The sequence below is a fragment of the Rhinolophus ferrumequinum genome, chromosome 25, assembly GCF_004115265.2.
Source record: "Rhinolophus ferrumequinum isolate MPI-CBG mRhiFer1 chromosome 25, mRhiFer1_v1.p, whole genome shotgun sequence".
NCBI lineage: Eukaryota > Metazoa > Chordata > Mammalia > Chiroptera > Rhinolophidae > Rhinolophus > Rhinolophus ferrumequinum.
In genome coordinates, this window is record NC_046308.1 from 8,910,908 (window position 1) to 8,933,240 (window position 22,333).

Sequence of the window (22,333 nt, forward strand, 5' to 3'; positions counted from 1 at the left end):
GAGATTCTGACCATCTGGCAGGAATGGAAGGCTGCGGGAAACCCACACATCCTCTCAAATGGCCTGCTCACGGACTCACTCTCTCGCAGGCACTCACCCTGGGCTCCAATGGAGAGACAGCTACTTGGGGGTTGTTAGAGGCATGCAGGGGGCAGACGAAGGTGTGTGGCTTCAGGACAAGGGCTGGAGGTCCTGTGAGGGGGGTCCTACTCCCATGCAGCTGGCAGGCGGGTGCCACCTTTCTGGTGTTGAGCCCTCCCCAATAGGTCAAATCTGAATTTGATTGGTATGGTGAGCTCCACTGGGACTTGGCCCCACCGAACTCCCCCAATGCCAGAGGCACTTTCTCCATGAGCAGCCAACCCCACCCACACCGCACTTTTTCTTGGAAAACTACCAGAGTCCGGCAGGCCTCACATAGATGGCAACTGGCCTTGATGTGCTCTGAGACTTTTGCTGAGTCACTCCAGGCTCAGCACTGGCACCAAGCCAGAATTTACATTAACCTGATGACCACAACTCTTCCAACTGTAGCGACGTCCTGAGACCCTGCCTCACCCAACGTGTGTACCACACAAGAGCTCATCAGCAGTTGAAACTTAAGGGAACTGGCAGGTTGGAGCAGGCCTCGGGGTGTCCTGGCTTTTTGGAGAGCTACCCCAGGCCCAGTACTGGTGGCAGACGTCCTCAGTTTGCAACCGTGGCTTCTCCCACGTGTCTCCAGGCAGCAAACAATTGTGGATCGCTTTGTAGCTCCTACCAGGTAGCCCCTGGCCCATCACAGGCAGTGGGTGACCTGGGCCTACACCAGAGCCCCTCCTAAGAGGCCCCAGAAAAAATATACCTGGAGGTTGGCTTCAGACCACAGCAGAGCACTGCCCAATTAGCCCCACAAGTGGCGTACACAGAGGGCGGTCTCAATAGGCCCCAGAGCCTGCTGGGGTGAATCCCACTCAGAGGGGTGAGTACTCTCCACAGCAGCCCATAAGCTACGGACATGGCAAAACTGCACAGCCAAACACCCTGAGGGTCAATCCCATCCACTGACATGCCGTACCATTCAGGGCTCAAGTATAACAGGAGGGCAAATACAACCCACACAATGGACACTCCTGGAGTACCCAGTGCAGGTGACCAGGGAGACTGTGCCACTGGGCCCCACTGGGCACCTACGACATACAGCCACCTGGCCAAGACTGCGAGACATAGCAGCCCTACCTAATACATAGAAACAAACACAGAGAGGCAGCCAAAATGAGGAAACAAAGAAATGTGTCCCAAATGAAAGAACAGGAGAAAACTCCAGAAAAAGAACGAAACGAAATGGAGGCAAGCAACCTACCAGAGACAGAGTTCAAAACAATGGCTATAAGGATGCTCAAGGATCTTAGTGAGAACTTTAACAAAGAGATCGCAAACATAAAGTAGGACATTGAAACCATAAAAAAAAAAGTCAGAAGTGAATAATATAATAACTGAAATGAAGAATGCCCTAGAAGGAATCTCCAGCAGACTAGATGAAGCAGAGGATCAAATCAGCAATTTGGAAGACAAGGTAGCAGAAAATACCAAATTAGAACAGCAAAAAGGAAAAAGAATCCAAAAAAAATGAGAAGAATTTGAGACCTATGGGACAATATCAAACGTAACAACATTCACATTATAGGGGTACAAGAAGGAGAAGAGAAAAAGCAAGGGATTGAGGACCTACTTGAAGAAATAATGACTGAAAACTTTCCCAACCTGGTGAAGGAATTAGACATACAAGTCCAGGAAGCACAGAGAGTCCCAAACAGGTCCACACCAAGAAACATTATCATTAAAATGGCAAAGGTTAAAGACAAAAAGAGAATCCTACAAGTAGCAAGAGAAAGGCAACTAATAACTTATAAGGGAGCTCCCATAAGACTGTCAGCTGATTTCTCAACAGAAACTTTGCAGGCCAGAAGGGATTGGCAAGAAATATTCAACGTCATGAAAAGCAAGACAACCAAAATTATTCTATCCAGCAAGGCTATCATTTAAAATTGAGGAACAGATAAAGAGCTTTCCAGACAAGAAAAAGCTAAAGGATTTCATCATCACCAAACCGGTATTACAAGGAATGTTAGAGGGATGTCGTCAAGATGGAAAAAAACCCCAAAACTATGAATAATAAAATGGCAATAGCTACATATCTATCAATAATTACTTTCAATGTACATAGATTAAATGCTCCAATCAAAAGACATAGGAGGGCTAAATAGATAAGAAAACAAAACCCTTACATATGCTGCCTACAAGAGACTCACTTCAGATTGAAAAACAGACAAGACAGGAAGTAAAGGGATGGAAAAAGATATTTCATGAAAATGAAAAAACCTGGGTTAGCGATACTTATACCAGACAAAATAGACTTTTAAAAAAGGCTATAAGAAGAGACAATGAAGAATGCAGTAATCCCACTTCTAAGTATTTATCTGAAGAAACCCTAAAATGTTACTTTGAGGAGATGTGTACATCCATATGTTCCTTGCAGTATTGTTTACAATGGCCAAGATGTGGAGGCAGTCTGGGTGTCTGTTGATGGAAGAATGGATAAAGAAGAAGTGGTACATATAAACAATTTTGCTCGGCCATGGAAGGGAACGTGTTCTTGCCCTCTGCAGCAGCACGGATGGACCTGGAGGCTATTGTGCTGAGTGGAGTGTCAGACAGAAAAAGACAGTTGCAACGTGATTTCACTTACATGTGGAATCTAAAGAACAAAATAAACAAACAAACAAAACAGAAACAAACTCATAGATACGAGAACATGGTTGCCAGCTGGGAGGGAGGTTTGGGGTGAGTGAAAAAGGGGAAGGGATTAAGAAGTACAAATTGGTTGTTAAAAAGTAGTCATGGGGATGTAGGTCATCACACAAGGAATATATCCAATAATATTTTACTAACTACGTATGGTGTCAGATGGGTACTAGATTTGTTGAGGTGAGAGCTAGGAGGGGGTTGGGGGACAGGGTAAAAAAGGTAAAGGGATGAAGAAGTACAAATTGGTAGCTACAAAATAGTCATGGGGATGTAAAGTAAAGCATAGGGATCATAGTCAATAATATGGTAATAGTTATGTATAGTTCCAAGTGGGCACTAGACCAGTCAGGGGGATCTTTTCTTAAATAATAAAAATGTCTAACCACTACGCTGTACACCTGAAATTAATATAGAACAATATTAAATGTTAACTGTAATTGAAAAATTAAAAAGTGGGGGCAAGGTGAAGGGGAATTAGAGGTCCAAATTTCCAGGTATAAAACAAATAAGTCATGGGGATGTAACATACAGCACAGGGAATACAGTCAATAATGTCGTGATAGCATAGTACAGTGTCAGATGGTTGGTGGACTTACGGCGATCACTTCTTTCGGTATAGAAATGTTGAATAACCATGGTGTACACCTGAAACTAATATGATATTATATGTTAGCTATATCCTTAATAAGAATCTTCTTTAAAGTAGCTATAAATCCTTTGACATTTCTCCCATAAAGATATAGAGTCTAGGTCCCCACCCCTTGAATCTGGGCTGACTTTAATGACTTGCTCAAAAACCAGTGGAATTTGGTAGAAGGGAGGCTTTGTGTTTACTTCAGGCTGGGTCATCAAAGCTGAAGCAGCTCCCACCTTATTGGAACGAACTTCTTACTTGAACCTTGAGCTGCCATATAAGAAGCAAAATTTTCCTGAGACCGCCATGCTGGTTAGATCATGTATAGACACGATGATTGACAACCCAGCTGGGCAGCTGATTGGCAGCCACCCACATAAACGAGCCATTCTGGATGCCCAAGCCAATTTCAGCTTCAATCAATGTCTGACTACAAATTCAGGAGAGACCTACCATGGCCCAAATGAGCTCTTTAGGAATCCCTGACCCACAAAATTGGGAGCAAACTGAAATGGTTGTTTTGAAGCCGTGATATTGGGCTACTTTATTACATGCCAGTAGTCACTAGAAGGGGAATCAGAGTAACCCAGAGGGGGAAGTGACCGACCCAAGACATTCGTGGGCAGTGGGAAGAGCAGGGCTAGAATCCAGTGTTCTGACCCTTCGCCAGAGTTCTGCATGCTCCCGTGCCCATCGGAGCCCGTTTTTCCCTAAGGAATATTCTAACCAGGACGGGCAGTGCCCAGCCCTGTAACTGGCCAACACCAGGGAACACAGTAGTCACATGCCAGGGAGAAGAGACAAATGTCTCATTGCGAATTCCATTTAATTTACGTAGAACTTTGGCCGCACCGTGCAGGCTATAAAGCATGACTCCCAACCTGCAAGTGTGGTCTGAGCATCGTGACTTTCTTCCAAAGACTACAGGATAGAATGGGAAACAAAGACTAACTTCGGGGAAACAAAGTTACCATCAGGCAAAGTTACGGGAAACAAAGACCATCAGGCTGTTACACTAGCTTGTTTCAGATGATTAAAGTTCATTAAAGAGAAGCTATTTCATTCCAGCTTTTGCCCAGACCGTCTGAAAATGCTACCGATCATTCTTCTCTTGTCCTGTTTAATATGTCCTGGGAAGTTAGATGGCCACTTGGTTGGAAGGGCTTAGATGGGACGCAAGAGCTAGATACTAGAACTGCATGGGTGTAAACACACACACACACACACACACACACACAAATGGTGCTGTCAGCATTTGTCTAAAGTGTAGTCTGCTTAAAAGATGTTTTACTTCATAGCTGAAGGATTTATCCATTTAACATTCCTCATGAAAGGTTTAGAGAGACATCAAATTTGGGGTGTCTTTCTCTTCTTTTAAAAATACATCCTTATTCTGTTTATTTCCTGATTAAAAAATTAATATGTGCTCTTTGTAAAATGTTCAAACATGCAGAAACACATTGTATAGAGAAAAGCATGACTGTCTTAAAATCCCTTGTCTTCGCCAACCCCCCTGCCACCAAGTAATCACAGTGGGCAGTTAATGGTACATTCTAGAGAAGATGTGTGAAAATGATAGAGGATGATGGAAGATTTAGAGAAGATGGACATTGATGAGATGAAATGATGAGAGTGAATATCAAGTACGTTTCTGTTTAATCTAACTGAATAATGATGGGACAGGGTGCACTGGAGAAAAAGAACAAAACAAAATATTAGAGAAGTCTAGTTGAGATGAAGTGCTGTAATGGTGGATTCTTCACTGGTGTTCCCGTCACCACACCCTTCAGAAAAAAATGGTCCCTGCCAACATGGAGTTTGTATTCTAGTAAGAGAGGTAGACATTAAATAAAGAATTCCATAAACATATATCTATAGATAGATATAGATGGAGGTGGACAGAGAGAGAGAGAGAGAGAGAGAGAGAGAGAGAGAGAGAGAGATCACAGCAGGTCTCAATAAGGGTGAGTTTGCCTCCCAGGGGACATTCAGCAATGTCTGGAGACATTTTACTTGTCACAACTGAGGGAAGAGGGAAGTGATCCTAGGATCTAGTGGGCAGAGTTCTGGTAGCCCCTCTCCCAGCATCTCCTAATGTTAGAGTCATATATTACCATGGAAACTTTGTTGCACCTAAGAAATGAACATTGATACAATACTGGTAACTAAACTATAGACTTTACTCAGACTCCACCAGTTTTTCTTCCAATGCCCTTTTTCTGTTCCATACCAGGGTATGATGTCTCATTTAAGGATTTCATAAATGTTTTGACATCTTTTGGTAGAGTTTACCTGGTCTCAGCTCTCCCAAGCATTAGACAGATCCTCTAATTCCCACTCCACCAATGATGGTGGAAAAAGAAAGCATTGTTTATAACAGCAAAGAACTGGAAACAATATAATTATTCAACCATGGAACAATGGGTGGTTCCATATATAAATATAGTATTGTGGTATATTAAACAGTCATTTAAATAATGTTGAGACTGCATAGTCATTGATATGGAAAGAATTCACATATAATTGTATGCATAAAAGAAGTTACAATAAATTATTACGGCATGATTTCACTTTTTTCTTTTTAATAAATGTGCATTAAAAAGTGGGGTAGGAGACAGTTCACCAAATAGCTAGTCATCGAGAATGTGGGCAGTTAACACCCCTCCAGAAATGGTTCCTATGTTGTATAGTATTTGGTTTCTTTTACTTATTTGCTTGAATTCTTGAATAAAACATTTTCCAGTTTAAAACAAAAGCGGGGCAGGAAATAAATCAAAAATTTAACTGTAGTAAACTTGAGATGGTGGAATTACAAATGATTTTATTCTTTACTCTATCCTTGACTCCCCCCACCCCCACCCCACATGTCCACGGCATAAATACACTATCTACTGTTTTAAAACATTAAAGACAGAACTGAAATTACACAGCAAGTTAGAGACGGTGCCAAGGTGATAAGAGTTGTGGCCCAGTTCTCTCAATATGTAAGATCAGCTCCTCCATTGGCTCAGCAGTTCTGTAATAAAAGCTCCCATTAAAAAACTTTCTTTTAAGAAGATATACTGTTTTAAATGGAAGCAATCATCCCTAAGCTCTTGACTATTCCACAATTGCTTTCAAAGTTGCCTTCGGGGACATGTGAAGAGAGGAAAAGGGGGAGGTTAGGCACAGAAAAAGACAATCCAGACGCAGAGCTGGAACGTGCTGAGGAAATGCGGTGAGATCCGAGAGACAGTCAAGATGAGAATGGTGAGCAGAATTCCTGCCTCGGGGAAAAATATCTGTGGGAAAAATATCTGTCTAGCTCTCAAATCTTCGTCTAAACCATCATTCATGCCCCGACAGGCAGTTGTAATGGGTCTAAGAAATGGGTAGGAACAATGTGTTGCGAAGTTCATTACCTGGGCCTCCGGGACACTGTCCCCATTGCTGAATATCTTATCTGAGTATTGGTTCCAAGTTTGCACAATCAAACACTTCCGACAGCTTAACAGATGGTAACTGAAGAGGAGCCAAGGCACATAAAAGCTTAATGGTTTTTTGTTGCTGTTTTGGTTTTTTTAATTTTGTTTTGTTCTTTTTCTTTTTTCTTTTTTTATTATTTATAATTTGCTCAGTAGTTCTCTCCAGTGATGAACAAGAAACTCTGGCATTTGTGTAAAACGGAAATGTCTGTATATTTCTCCATCTAAAATAAACAGCAACCTTTTCCCTCGCAGGCGAGGCAAGAAACAGAGGGCATCTCTGCCTTTAAAAAGTCCCCTTTTCTTGGAGGATGTGCTTCACTACTGAGTGGGAACAGCTATATGAATTTCGATATCTAGGTTCTGAGAGGGTAAGTCAATAGATAGAAATGAGCAGGAGAAGGAAAGACTTAAGTCCAGTTAGAAAGCCCCTCGCTGCAGCTCTTACTGGGGCCAAGACCCCTGGCAGCTGCTCAGCAGAATTCCAGGCTTACACATGCCTCTAAATCAAAGAAATGCATTGCTAAATGCCAGAGAAGGGAAGACGAGGCACTCAGGGGAAGAACCATAAGAGAAGTGAGAGGGGGAGGTAATTCTATCCATAGAAGTAAAAGCCTTCACACAAGGAGAGGTGACGCTGCTTCCCTCTCTTGGGTTCTCCTGCTCCAGGTCTCGGAGTATACTTTCTCTTACTAATAAACTTTTGGCTGTTCTATGCTGTACTCTGTCTCTTGGTTGAATTCTTCCCTTCATGAAGAGAAGACCCGAGGTGCAACGTCATTTCCCAGTAATAGTTCCAGTACCACCAGGATCTTAGAATCTTCCACTCTGGTTCTTGTATTTCTGAATGGTCATCAAACGATTCTTTCGAAGGGGAGGAAACCTTTGTGGCACTGAGATTTCTCGAACAAGACTGATCATCTAGCAGTTAAAACAGGAGCTGCTGGAATACGAGTCAGCAATAGAAAGGAAGAAACCATCAGTATACCCAACAACCAAGATGGATTGCAAGGGAATTAGGCTGAGTGAAAAAGGCCACTTGCATAAATCATTCCAATTACATAACATCCCTGACGTGACAAAACCATACAGAGAACAGAGGGCTGGTTGCCAGGGGTTGGGGCGGCAGGGGGGCAGGAAGTGGTTGTAGCCAGTAAAGCGTCGCAGGAGGGGGTCTTTGAGATGAATGCTTTGTATCTTTATTTTTATTTTATTGAATTATTGGTGAGTAAAATTCTGTAGGCTTCAAGTGTACAAGTCTATAATACATCATCCGTGTACTGCATTGTGGGTTCTCCACCCAGAGTCTTGTCTCCTTCTGTCACTATGTATTTGACCCCCTTTACCCTTTGTATCTGGACTGTGGTGATCCCAAGAGCTACAGGTGATAAAACTGCATAGAACTAAATACACACAGTCACACAACTAAGTGCAGGTAAAAGTGGTGGGATCCGAATACGGTCAAGTACATTGTGTCAAAGTCAGTCCCTTGGCTGTGGTCAGTACCAGAGCTGTGTGACACGTCACCCCTGGGGGAGGCCGGGTGGAAGGGACGTGGGGTCTGTCTGGATTATTTTTTGCAGCTATTATACATGTGAACCTACAATAATCTTTAAAAGTTTTTTAAATCGGAGCTGTTTTGGTGCTTGGCTAGAGATGACTTCTTCCCCCATTCTCTTTCCTCCTGGAGTGGGCACCACAAAGCACCGTGAGAAAACTTCAGGTCAAGTCCAAGGCCTGCATTAGGCAATATTGAGCCCAGAGGTGGCACACGATCCGCTCGGGGTCATCCAGCCCTGGGGAGAAGCCTTTTCTCACCCCGCCAGTTTTTCGGCTTAAGGCTTTTTCTCTTAAATCCCAGTGGTTTGGTTTTTGCGGAATATCTAACATAAAGATCAACTTAGCTAAAGTTATAGAAGCAATTTAAAAGAATGAATACTGTTGGCTAAGGAAGTCTTGTAAAACCGATGGGGAAGATAAGGCAATTATCCCCATTTCACAGGTGAAGAAACTAGAACACGGAGAGATTAAGTGATTTGCCCCTGGGTAACTAACAATTGGCCCAGGAGGGTTCCCTAGTGTTGAGGGAGCTCACGGTATTCCTGCAAGGCTTCATGTGTGTGTGTGTATGTGTGTGTGTGTGTGTGTGTGTGTGTGTGTGTACACGTGTGTGTATGTCTTTCAGAAGTCAAGCCCACATGTCTGCTAAGACCATGGTAGAAATGAAATTTGGGTTTAAAACTCAGCAACTTTGCCACTGTTGTATGCTTTCCTCCCCCAACCCCCAAGGGAGGAATTTAATTTGCTCTGGAATCTCCCCTTTTGCCCCTGGGGAACCACAAAGTGACAGAACCTTGGCAGCTCCAACTGAAGGCTCCAGTTACTGGGGTCCAGCTCAGCTTGACATCGCCAAGGGAAGACCCAAAAGTCAGGTAGCTCAGACTTCCGCTGCTGGCCTCACGTGGACACCGCGGTGACAATATTCCTGACCGTCATTTACTCCTATTCCTGCCTTCCCGGGACGCTTAATAACCTTCTCTTTATTTAGTTCTCGTCACTTTTACTGCCTCCACTGTCCTTAGAATTTTTACTTAGCTGTCTAAACCCATGCCTCCTTATCAGAATCAATTAATTCATAATTACAGGACCCATTTTTACCAAGGGACTTTCTACTGTTTTCTTTTTAATGTGTTCATTTACTTATTTTAAAACTAAACTTTATTTTTAAGAACACTTTAGATTTAGAGAAAAATTGTGAAGATAGTGCAGATAATTCCCCAGTCCTACTGTCCCTGTTATTAACATTTAATATTAGCCTGGTACATTTGTTACAATTAATACACAAATATTGATGAGTTGTTATTAACTAAAACTTGTACTTTATTCATATTTTTTTAGTTTTTGCCTAATGTTCGTTTCCGTTCCAGGATCTCATCCAGGATGCCACATTATTACATTTAGTTATGTTTCCCAAATGGAGGTGACTTTCCTTTGTGTGTGTATGTGTGTGTGTGTGCGCGTGTGTGTGTTGTTTTGTTTTACACTTTATTTATTATGACATTCAATATTGTATTATATTAATGTCAGGTGTACAGCATAGTGATTAACCATTTGTATAATTTAAGAAGAGATCCCCCTGACTAGTCTGGTACCCACCTGGTACTATACATAGTTATTACCATATTATTGACTATATTCCCTATGCTTTACTTTACATCCCCATGACTATTCTGTAGCTACCAATTTGTACTTCTTAATCCCTTCCCCTTTCTCACTCCTAACCCCACTCCCAGCCGGCAACCATCAGTATGTTTTCTGTATCTATGAGTTTGTTTCTGTTTTGTTTGTTTGTTTTCTTCTTTAGATTCCGCATATCAGCAAATTCACGTTGCATCTGTCTTTCTCTGTGTGACATACTCCACTTAGCACAGTACCCTCTAGGTCTATCCAGGATGCCACAGATGACAAGAACCCATTCCCTTCCATGGCCGAGCAATATTTCATTGTATATATGAGCCACCTCCTCTTTATCCATCCATCCATCGACAGACACCCAGGCTGCCTCCACACCTTGGCCATTGTAAACAATGCTGCAATGAACATACGGAAGCACATGTCCTCTTGAAGTAGCAATTTGGTTTTCTTAGGATAAACACCCAGAAGTGGAACTAGCCTTTGTTCTAAAGTCTATTTTATCTGGTGAAGTATTGCTACCTCAGCTATTGTTGTTGTTGTTTGTTTGTTTGTTTGTTTGTTTTCATTTTCATGAAATACCTTTTCCTCATCCCTTTACTCTTGGTCTGTGTGTCCTTTCTTATCTGAAGTGAGTCTCTTGTAGGCAGCATATGTAAAGGTCTTGCTTTCTTATCCATTGGAGCATTTAATCCTTTTACACTTAAAGTAATTGTTGATAGATATATAGTTATTGCCATTTTATTATTCATATTTTTTATCTTTGTTTTCTTCTTTTTCTGTCTTAGAGAAGTCCCTCTAACATTCCTTGTAATACTGGTTTGGTGGTGATGAACTCCTTTAGCTTTTTCTTGTCTGGGAAGCTCTTTATCTGTCCTTCGATTTTAAATGATAGCTTTGCTGTGTAGAGTAATCTTGGTTGTAGTTCCTCGTTTTTCATCACTTGGAATATTTCCTGCCAATTCCTTCTGGCCTGCAAAGTTTCTGTTGAGAAATCAGCTGGCAATCTTATGGAAGCTCCCTCGTAGGTAACTAACTGCTTTTCTCTTGCTGCTTTTAAGATTCTCTCTTTGTCTTTAACCTTTGACATTTTAATTATGATATGTCTTGGTGTGGGCCTCTTTGGGTTCATCTTGTTTGGGACTCTTTGTGCTTTCAGGGCTTGTACGAGTATATCTATTTTCTTCACCAGATTAGGGAAGTTTTCCATCATTATTTCTTCAAATAGGTTTTCAATTCCTCGCTCTCTCTCTTCTCCTTCTGGTACCCCTATAATGCGAATATTGGTATGCTTGATGTTGTTCCAGAGGACAGTTAAACTCTCATTTTTTAAAAATTCTTTTTGCTGTTTCAATTGGGTGTTTTCTGCTACCTTATCTTCTAAATTGCTGATTTGATCCTCTGCTTCATCTACTCTACTGTTGATTCCCTCTGACGTATTCTTCATTTCAGTTATTGTATTCTTTATTTCTGACTGGTTCTTTTTTCATGTTTGCTGTCTCTTTGTTGAAGTTCTCTCTGAGATCACTGAGCATCCTTATAACCAATGTTTGAAACTCCGCATCTGGTAGATTGTTGTCTCCATTTTGTTTAGTTCTTTTTCTGGAGCTTTGTTCTATTCTTTTATTTGGGACATGTTTCTTTGTCTCCCCATTTTGGCTGCCTCCCTGTGTTTGTTTCTATGTATTAGGTAGAGCTGCTGTGCCTCCCAGTCTTAGTAGGGTGGTTATGTAGTAGGTGTGCTGTGGGGTTCAGTGGCACAGTCTCCCTGGTCACCAGAGCCAAGTGCTCCAGGTGTGTCCCTTGTGTGGGTTGTGTGTGCCCTCATGTTGTAGTTGAGCCTTGGTTGCTGTTTGCACGTCAGTAGAAGCGATTGACCTTCAGGCTGATTTGTTGTGAGGACTGGCTGTGATTATACTGGAAGAGCTGTGGTGCAAGGGCTGACCCTACAGGGCAGAGTTTGCTTTAGTGGGGCTCTGGTGTCTGCTCAATTTGCCCGTTGGGTGTGTTATCCCTGGAGGCAGCCAGGTGATGCTCCAGCTTGGTTCAAAGCTAGCCACTGGGGGTGCCATTTCAGGGCCTCCTGGGAGGGGCCTCACCACAGGCCAAGTTTAGCTGCCCAGGTACACCTGGTATGAGACACAAAGAAATCTGCAGATGTCTGCCACCCACCCTGTGTTTGGAGTGGCATCGAGAGGCCAATCTGTGAACTGCTGTTGCTAGTGCCAGGTTTAGGGCTGCTCAGCCAGAGGTACAGGACATGCTGAGCCAGATGCTGCGTATTTGGATTTTGTGGACCTTTGAGAGATTTCAGGAAAGTCTTCAGCATGAGCTAAGACAGGTTGTTTGTACAGAAAAGCCACTGGAAGCACCTTAGGTGTGCCCAAAATTTGGATGGAGTGTGGTCTCAGAGAATCACTAGAGCAGAGCAGATGAAAGGTGATAGCCAGTTTGATGGAGACTCAGATATCTGCCTGCATCTGCATGCAGGGAGGCGGGAGGGCTCAACAAAGAAAAAATGGCTTCCTCCAGCTCCTCTGTCCAGGAGAAAGCTGCCCCTCCAGCCCTTGCCTTGGAGCCAGACAATTTACTTCCTCTCCGTATATCCCTGCAACCTTTTGAGCTGCTGCTCTAGCCCTAGAGCTCAGAGTGAGTGAGTAAGTCCATGCACAGTCTTTCTAAGAGGAGCATCTGGGAGTGCAGCCACCGTGTGTCTCACTCAGCCACAATCTCTGCTGGTTTTCACAACTAGAAGTTATGGAGACTTCTCTCCCCTGCACTGGAACACTGGGCTGGGGAACCTGTTGTAGGGCTGGGACTCCTTGTTCCTTCCAGAGGAACTTCCACAGCTGAGATATCCCTCCTGATTTTTAATGGTCACACGTAGGTGTAGGACCAGCACATTTCGTGTCTCTGCCCCTACTACCAGTCTCAAGGTGGCCTCTTCTGTATATCCTTAGCTTTGGGGCTTTAGTTCAGCTAGACTTCAGGTGATTCTCAATAATAGTTGTTCAGTGGTTTAGTTGTAATTGATGTGGTCCTGAAAGGAGGTGAGCACAGCATTTACCTACTTCATCTTGACTGGAAATCTTCTACTTTCTACTGTTTTTAATGTGGTGGCTTTCTGAGGATGATAAGACATTGAATTTTCTCTTGTCTCATGAAGGTCTTCCTTGGGTTAAGATTACAAGAATCAGACGTTGGGAGAACAGAGCAGGCGATATGCATATTCACACATGCTTTAGTTTTCTTTTTACAAAAATAAAGTCATATCTTTTTATAGACTGGTTTTCTTCACTTAATAAGTTGGGAAAATTTTTTCACATCATTTTGGTGGACACTGAATTGAGCTGACTAGTGTCCTCAGAAATTTCATGTCTGTGCAGGACCTGAATGTGACCTTATTTGGAAATAGGGTCTTTGCAGCTGTAATCAGGTTATTATGGGGTCTTATTGAATTAAGGTAGAGCCTAATTCAATGACTGGTGTTCTTAGAAGAAGGAACTTGGGACCCAGAGACACTGAGGAGAGGAGGCCATGTAGAGATAAAGGAAAAGTTGAGTTACACACTTGCATAGCTACCAGGTTATCAAAAGTTTAGGTGTGATTTCAGGTGAGTCAAGAAATTAATGTACTGTGATTGTATATAAGATTAGGCAGACACTGTTCTAGGCCAAATTTCTTAATATTCTTGTAGATTCCTGACCAGCCCAGAGGAAAAGATTTAAAAACTGATCTTGATGCAAGGATGGAAGTAGAGATTGCCACATCATGTCATGGCATTAGACGGGTAATTAACCGGGGTAAATTCCTATGGTCATGACTACTTTGCAGACATGAACTGATTTGGACAAGTGTCAAAACCTGCCACAGCATCCGACAAGCAAGTGAAAAGATAGTCACCATCACTAGCCATCAGGGAAGTGCAAATCAAAAACACAATGAGATATCACCTCACATTTGTCAATGGGTATGATCAATAAGACAAGAAATAACAAGTATTGGGGAGGATGTGGAGAAAATGGAGTGACATCTGTGAAAGGTAAAGGGGAGGGACAGTATTGGCAAGGGAAGGCTTCAGCTGCAGTGCAGATCTGACACTTATGAATGAAAAACTGGGGGGAAACAGAAGCAGGGAGAAAGCCTCAGATCCCAACAATGAACATCCAGCGAGGCCTTAACCAACCCCATGGGAGCTCCAGAGCCAAAAATGCCTGTTAGAGAAGTCCTTCATTGGGCAGAAGTGGCTGGGCCCTTGAATCCCTGCCATGATCCTTCATTGGCCAGGGGGTCCCTGGGAAAAGTGTGTCCTTAGCTCATAAGCTCTGGCTGACCCCACTGGTGTTGCAGATGGAGACACTCAGCTCACTGCACTTCTCACACTCAAGCTGCTAGTTTTTTCTTGAAGGTCAAGGCCCTCTCCCCCCCAAAAAAATGGTTGCCCCATGCCCCATGTTTGTGGGGTAAAGTTTATCCTGTACTGTGGATCTACTCTGAGCACTTTGTATCTACCAACCCATGTAATTCTCAAAACAATCCGGCAAGGCAGGTTAGGAAATGAACTTGTTAATTATCTTGCTCAGGTGGGATAGCCAGTAACGGAGCCCGAATTCAGGCCCAGCCAGGAGATCAGACTCCCATGTCTAAGCTCTTAATCTTCATACTAAGTACACTGGCTTATGGTCTATGAACTGGTGGACACGTAGACAATCTGGAGACACAGCCACCAAACTCTGACAGAGGCATAACTCAGGGTCGAGGTGAAGACACATTCCAATTTATGTATTTCGTAACAAAAATTATTAATTTTGTAATCATAAGGCAAATGATAAAGTCATTTTAGAAAAGATGTAGAAGTCCCCAGCTTAGGAATCTGCATATGTGGGCTGCCAGGGCTGTCACTTGTCATTTGTTGGGACCCCTCTGGGTTATTGGGGACCGAGACTAGGTGGGAGGTAAGCAGGAGAGACTGTTATCATCCACTTTCTACTCTATTTCTACCTCTAAAAACTTTGAGCAAGGTTGGGGTTATGGGCTGGATTGTGTCCCCCCCAAAATTCACATGTTCAAGTCCTGAACACCAGTAATTCAGAATGTGATTATATTTGGAGATAGAACCTTTAAAGACGTAATTAAGTTCAAATGAGGTCACTAGGGGAGGCCATAATCTAATATGACTGGTGTCCTTAAAAGAAGAAGAGATTAGGACACAAACACACAGAGGGAAGACCATGTATATGGGAAAACACACTGTTTTCCGTTACTCTCTCTCGCCTGCCACACTCATAACACTTCCAACACCAGATCTGCGGAGAGATTTTTAACACTACACTAAGCAATTCTCTGCAATGCCAGCTGGGTATCTACAAGTCAACGGGAGTTAGTGCAGACCTCACAGGTTAAGAGCTCAGTCCCAAAGGACTGCCCTCCCTCCCCCTTCAGAAGCCAACTGCAAGTAGTAAGTCCCCAGGTTACCCACAACTTCTGTCTGATGTGGCTACAAGTCAGAGGCGCCCCCTGCTTAGATTCCATCATTTGCTAGAACAACTCACAGACTTTCAGAAAAATTTTACTTATGTTTACCAGTTTATTATATAATAAATGATGTAAAAAGAGAGAGAGAGAGAGAGAGAGAGAGAGAGAGAGAGAAAGAGAGAGAGAGAGAGAGAGAGAGAACAGCCAGCTGAAGAGATGTATAAGATGAGGTCTGGAAGGGTCCTGAGCACAGAAGCTTTGGTCCCCATGGAGTTAGAGTGTTATTACTCTCACCAAACCTGAGCAGAAACACTCAAATGCATTGAATGATGGAGCTATAAGAATAAATGATTGTTGTTTTACATCACTGAGATTTTTTACACATTATACATATACAATTAACTGAGATAGAAATACAAGTGACTGCTAAGTGCAAACTGAAGAATAGCATCAACAATAATCAAAGAAATTTTAATTAGGATACCAGTAAAAATTTTCTCACTTATATGAGCAAGGATAAAAAGAATGATAACACTCACAGTTGGCAAGGATGTGAGGAAATAGCCATTCTTGTACACTAATAGCATGAACACTTCATCTCTGAATCTTGGGGCAGTTTGTTACACAGCCTGTCAATACAATAGCTAATCAATACAACATCTGTCACAAGCTGAGCCAGTCATGGTGCCATAATTTTCTAGACCTTGAGAGATGGACACTAAACCCAAGCTTGGCTAACACTTAGAGCCCTGCCCCAGGATTTTTCAACTAGGAACCAGAGAGTGTGAGTCTTGGTCTCTCCCTGATGGTGAGGTGTCAGCCTAAAAGCAGCTGGTAGACAAGTTGTATGTAGAAATCTGGTCTGAACATATGAAATCAATGGGCAGAGAGAGATGGTAGTTGCCAACTTTTCAATTTTGATTGTCCCTGACACTTACCTGCTTCCTGCCACTCCTACTGCTCAGTTACGTGAGTGACTTCTCTTTTGTCTAATCAACTTCAATAAAATCCTGACTAATATACCTTGCCCACCTGCCATGCAAATAAACGTCTTCCCAGATTAGTCCCAACCAATTTCCAGGCAATTGCCACCTATGAGCTCCAGGAGAGAACAAACCCACTGCATACAGAATAACAAGACTTTAGTGATAGTCTAGTCTAAATCTCTTACATTCAAGATAAGCCAATTAAGTCCCCAAAGGGGAAGGACTTTCTTCTTTTTTCGTACACAACAAATTTACTTAGCATAGTCTATCCCAACATTCAGGACAAAAAAAGTTTACAGAAGATAGAAAGTGCATTAATAAAAGCCAGCCTTTAGCAAAAGAAAACAGAAAATATAGTATTGATTCAAAATATTTTACACTTGAATGATAAACTGCAATAACTTATTCTGGGCACCTACTGATCCGAGAAAGGAAGAGAAAAAAAGAATGCTTTAAAAAGAGTTCAATCTCGATCAGAAACCAGGAGATTCAAGATGGGCTGAGTAGATAAACACTGTGCCTGCTTCCTCCCGTAAACAAATTAAAATTACAACTAAGTTATAGAACAACCAAACTGGAGAACCATCTGAAGTCTACCTGAACAGAAGTTATAAATCTAAGGATATAAAGAAGAAGCCATGTCCAGACTAGTGGGAGGGGCTAACCTCCATGTGCTCAGCCACAGCGATGGAGGTTCCCCCGAGAGGAGCAAGAAACCCCAGCCCCACGCCGGCCTCCCCAGCCCAGAGTACTGGTGCCAGGAAGAGGAGTCCCCACAACATCTGGCTGTGAAAAGCAGTGGGGATTCCTACCATCTGGGTGGGACAGACGGCGGTGGGAAAACCAGGCGTCCTCTTAAAGAGCCAACGCACAGACTCTCTCACCCCCAGGCACTCACCTTGGGCTCCAGCGGAGGGACAGTAACTTGGGGGGTATAGGAGACATACGGGGGGGCAGACTGAGTTGTGTTGCTTCAGGTTGAAGGCTGGAGGACAGTCTCCATTTCCCTGTGAGGAAGATCTTTCCATCTTTCCTGGGTTAAGCCCGCCCCCACATGGCCAATTATGAATCTGACTGGTCTGGTGAGCTCCGCAGCTCCTACCTGCTGACTCACTGGGAGCCCACCCCACCCAACTACCCCCATTCCAGAGGCACTTTCTCTAAGAGCAGCAAGCCCCATCGACATTGCACTCTTTCTTGGAAAACTATCAGAGTCCTACAGATCCTAGGCAGGCGGCGACTGGCCTCAGCATGCTCTGAGACTTTCTGCTGAGTAGCTTCAGGCTCCACACTGGCACCAAACCAGAATTTGCATTAACCACTGACCACAACTCTTCCCACTCTAGTGACTCCCTGAGACCTTGCCTCACCCAACTTACATACCACACAAGATTTTATCAGCAGCTGAACCTTAAGGGAGTCAGCAGGTGGCAACAGGCCTCAAGGTTTCCTGGCATTTTGAGGAGCTACCCCAGGCCTGGTACTAGTGGTAGCCATCCTTGGTTTACAGCGTGGCCTCTCCCACGTGCCTCCAGGGTTAGCAGAGGCAGTGAACAACAGTGGATCACTTTGTAGCTCTTACCAGGGAGTCCCCAGCCAGTCACAGGCAGTGAGTAACCTGGGCCTACACTGGAGACCCTTGCAAGAGGTCTCAGAACCAACATACTCTGAGGTTGGTTTCAGCACAGTACTGCCCAATTAGCCCCATACGGCACACACAAAGGGCAGTCTCAATAGGCACCAGAGCCTGCTGGGGAAAATCCCACTCAGTGGGGTAAGCCCCCTGCACAGCGGCCCATAAGTTGTGGGCATGGCAAAATCCCACAGCCAATCAGCCTAAGGGTCAATCCCATCCATTGATGTGCCAATAGCAACCAAGGTTCAACGATACTGGGAGGGCACACACAGCCCCCACACAATGGACACTCCTGGAGCACCCAGTGCAGGTGACCAGGGAGACTGTGCCACTGGGCCCCACGAGACACCTACTACATAAGGCCACCAGGCCAAGACTGGGTTACGTAATACATAGAAACAAACAGAAAGACAGTCAAAATGAGGCAAAAAGAAATTTGTCCCAAATGAAAGAACAGAAGAAAAATCCAGAAAAAGAACTAAATGAAATGGAGGCAAGCAAACTACCAGAAACAGAATTCAAAACAATGGCTATAAGGATGCTCAAGGAACTTACTGAGAACTTCAACAAAGAGATCGCAAGCATAAAAACTGACACAGAAACCATAAAAAAGAACCAGTCAGAAGTGAAGACTACAGTAACTGAAATGAAGAATGCACTGGAAGGAATCACCAGCAGACCAGATGAAGCAGAGGATCAAATCAGTGATTTGGAAGACAAGGTAGCAGAAAATACCCAATTGGAATAGCAAAAACAAAAATGAATCCAAAAACATGAGGGGAGTTTCAGAGACCTCTGGGACAACGTCAAGCATAACAACATTCACATCATAGGGGTACCAGAAGGAGAAGAGAGAAACCAAGGGTTCGAGAACGTATTTGAAGAAATAATGACTGAAAACTTTCCCAACGTGGTGAAGGAAATAGACATACAAGTCCAGGAATCACAGAGGGTCCCAAACAAGATAAACCCAAACAGGCCCACACCAAGACACATTATAATTAGAAAGGCAAAGTTTAAAGACAAAGAGAGAATCCTAAAAGCAGCAAGATAAAAGCAGCTAGTAACCTATAAGGGAGATCCATAAGACTGTCAGCTGATTTCTCAACAGAAGTTTTGCAGGCCAAAGCGATTGGCACAAGATATTCAACGTGATGAAAAAGCAAGGAACTACAATCAAGATTACCCTACCGAAAGAGCTTATGAGACGAGAAAAAGCTATAGCACTTCATCATCACCAAACCAGTATTAATTACAAGGAATGTTAAAGGGACGTCTTTAAGATGAAAAAAGAAAAGAAAGGATCAAAATATGAATAATAAAATGACAATAACTACATATATATCATCAATTATTTTCAATGTACATGGATTAAATGCTCTACTCAAAACACAGAGGAGGGCTAAATGGATAAGAAAACAAAACCCTTACATATGCTGCCTACAAGAGACTCACTTCAGAGTGAAAGACACACAGAGATGGAAACTACAGGGATGGAAAAAGATATTTCATGAAAATGGAAATTAAAAAAAATAATAATAAAAAGCTGGGGTAACAATATTTACACCAGACAAAAATAGACTTTAAAACAAAGGCTATAACGAGAGACAAAGAAGGACCTGGTAACCCCACTTCTGGGTATTTATCTGAAGAAACCCAAATGCTACTTGGGTGTGAGGTGAGCACCCATATGTCCATTGCAGCATTGTTTACAATGGCCAAGATGTGGAGGCAGCCTGGGTGTCGGTCGAGGGATGGATGGATAAAGAGGAGGTGGCACATATATACAATGGAATATTGCTCACCCATGGAAGGGAATGCGTTCTTGTCATCTGTGGCAGCAGGGATGGACCTGGGGGTGGTGTACTGAGCGCAGTGTCACAGACAGTTGCAATGTGATTTTGCTCATTTGTGGAATCTAAAGAGGAAAATAAACAATACAAAACAGAAACAAACTCATAGTTACAGAGACCATATTGATGGTTGCCGGCTGGGAGTGGGGTTGGGAGTGAGAAAAGGGAAGGGATTAAGAAGTACAAATTCGTTGTTACACAGCAATCATGGGGATGTGGGGTACGGCACAAGGAATGTAGTCGATAATATCGTAATGACTACGTACGGTGCAGACGGGTCCTAGATTTGTTGAGGTGACAGATGGGAGGGATTGGGGGCAGGGTGAAAAAGCTGAAAGGATTCAGAAGTACAACCTGACAGTTACAAAATCGTCATGGAGATGTAAACTAAAACACAGAGAACCTAGTCAGTAATGTGGTAACAACTATGCATAGTGCCAAGTAAGTACTGGACTAGTCAGGGGGATCATTTCTTAAATTATACACATGTCCAACCATGCACCTGAAATTATTATAAACTAAAATTGAATGTCAACTCTAATTGAAAAATTTAAAAGGTGGAGGGGAAGGTAAAGGGGAATAAGAGGTCCAAATTTCCAGGTAGAAAAGAAATAAGTCATGGGGATGTAATATACAGCACAGGGAACATAGTCAATAATATTGTGATAACGTGGGACGGTGTCAAAAGGTTGCTGGATTTATGGCGATCACTTTTTTAGATATATAGACATCGAATAACTATGGTGTACCCCTGAAACTAATAGAATATTGTATGTTAGCTATGTTCTAATAAAAATCTTTTAAAAAATAAAATAAAATAAACTGAATAAAAATGGAAAAAGATGAGTTGAATCCCCAGCTGGTATCAGAGAAGGCAGTACAGGTCACTGAGACGGCAGTGTTTCTTGCTTTTTGCGTTAGTACCCTCAGCTGGAACTGTTTACGGGACAGAAGACATACGTGCTTTAGGAAGACATTTGGTCTATGACTCCCCACCTCAAGGCTTCTCCCGGGTAAAAAGATAATGTCTTCAATAGCATTTTCCTCCGTGTACGGATTTAGGATCTGTTTGTATAGTGAGGCTGTGGGAATGATAACTTCATCAATATCCTTGCTTTCAGATGGATTTGTCATTTTCTCCAGAGAAGAACTGAGCTCTTCATCCTTTGTTCTCAAAAGTTCTGTGTTTTTATCAACCTCAGCTACTTCTTGATCTAAACAGGTGACCACCTCTTCCAGTTTCCGGTGATCTTTTTTCAGGTCTTCCTCTGCTCATTTCAAGGCATTGAGCTCTGCCTGGGTGCAATCCATTTCCTCCTTCATCCGCCACCTCAGTTTGCCACTGACCACTGAGATGATGGTGTCCTCACCGATTGTGCCATCCCTACTAGGACCAACAGTGGTCACGGGAAGCGGAAAGTGTACTGGGGACTTGTGGCAGGCTACTGACCACCAGTGCGTAAGGACAGCCTGAGTAACCCGTGGGATTGGGAGGGTATCTGGTTGGGTATGCAGAGATCCCACTGGGCACGCCTGGTGTATAGGAGGTATTTGGTGGCCCTGTTGCCTGGTATGGTGCATAGGATGCTGAAAGAGTAGGTTGAGAGAAGACTGGCGGTTTATCTCCAAACACCACGATCATGAGCTGAATAAGCCCCAACAAGTTGACTGTGTGTTTCTACTCATGTAGATAAGGAAGATATATCTCCCCTTTTGCTTCAACACGCTTCCTTGTTTTGATAGTCATTGAACTAGCAGGCTTAACAAAACAGACAGGAGGATTATATGGGTCTGTGTCCAGCAGCCAGAGACGCATTGGGATATTATATGCATTACCTCTATAGGGCACAGGAATTGCTCCAATAAGGTTCATTAGTTCCCTGGACCTGCCATCATTAAAAACATATGACTCCAATACAAGTTTAAAATCCTTGTATGACAGAAAAACACTGACAGTTTCACATACAGTTAGGTCTCTGTATTTGTACTTGGACACCATTTTCTTGAGCTGGCTGTCCAACACCACCACGGCGACCGTCTCACGGCTCCCGTCCCCAAAGGCAGAGGATCAGCTGCTCTGGGGCTGCCCCAGGCCGCCCCACACAATTGCACACTGAACAGCCAGCCCCCCACCCCACCCCCTACTGGGAAGGACTTTCTTGAGGTGACACAAAACAAAACAGCCACAAAATCTGGCTCTCTTGAACTTGAAATATACCAAGAGAATATCTGAGGTGCCCGGAACATTCATAGTCCAGCTGGTCCCCTGAAAAATCTTTAAGGAACTCGCAAGTCAGAAACGTTTG

General features: G+C 43.2%; 1 protein-coding gene across 1 annotated transcript in view; it reads right to left on the reverse strand.

Moving 5' to 3' along the window:
- The window catches only part of LOC117017817 (tumor susceptibility gene 101 protein-like), a 76,231-nt gene extending 54,181 nt beyond the window's left edge, over positions 1-22,050 (reverse strand). The window contains 2 exon segments of the mRNA XM_033098411.1: positions 20,909-21,437; positions 21,439-22,050. Of these exon segments, the coding sequence (XP_032954302.1) occupies positions 20,909-21,437; positions 21,439-22,026 (1,117 nt within the window). The 5' untranslated portion in view covers positions 22,027-22,050.
- Between the last annotated feature and the right edge of the window lie 283 nt (positions 22,051-22,333).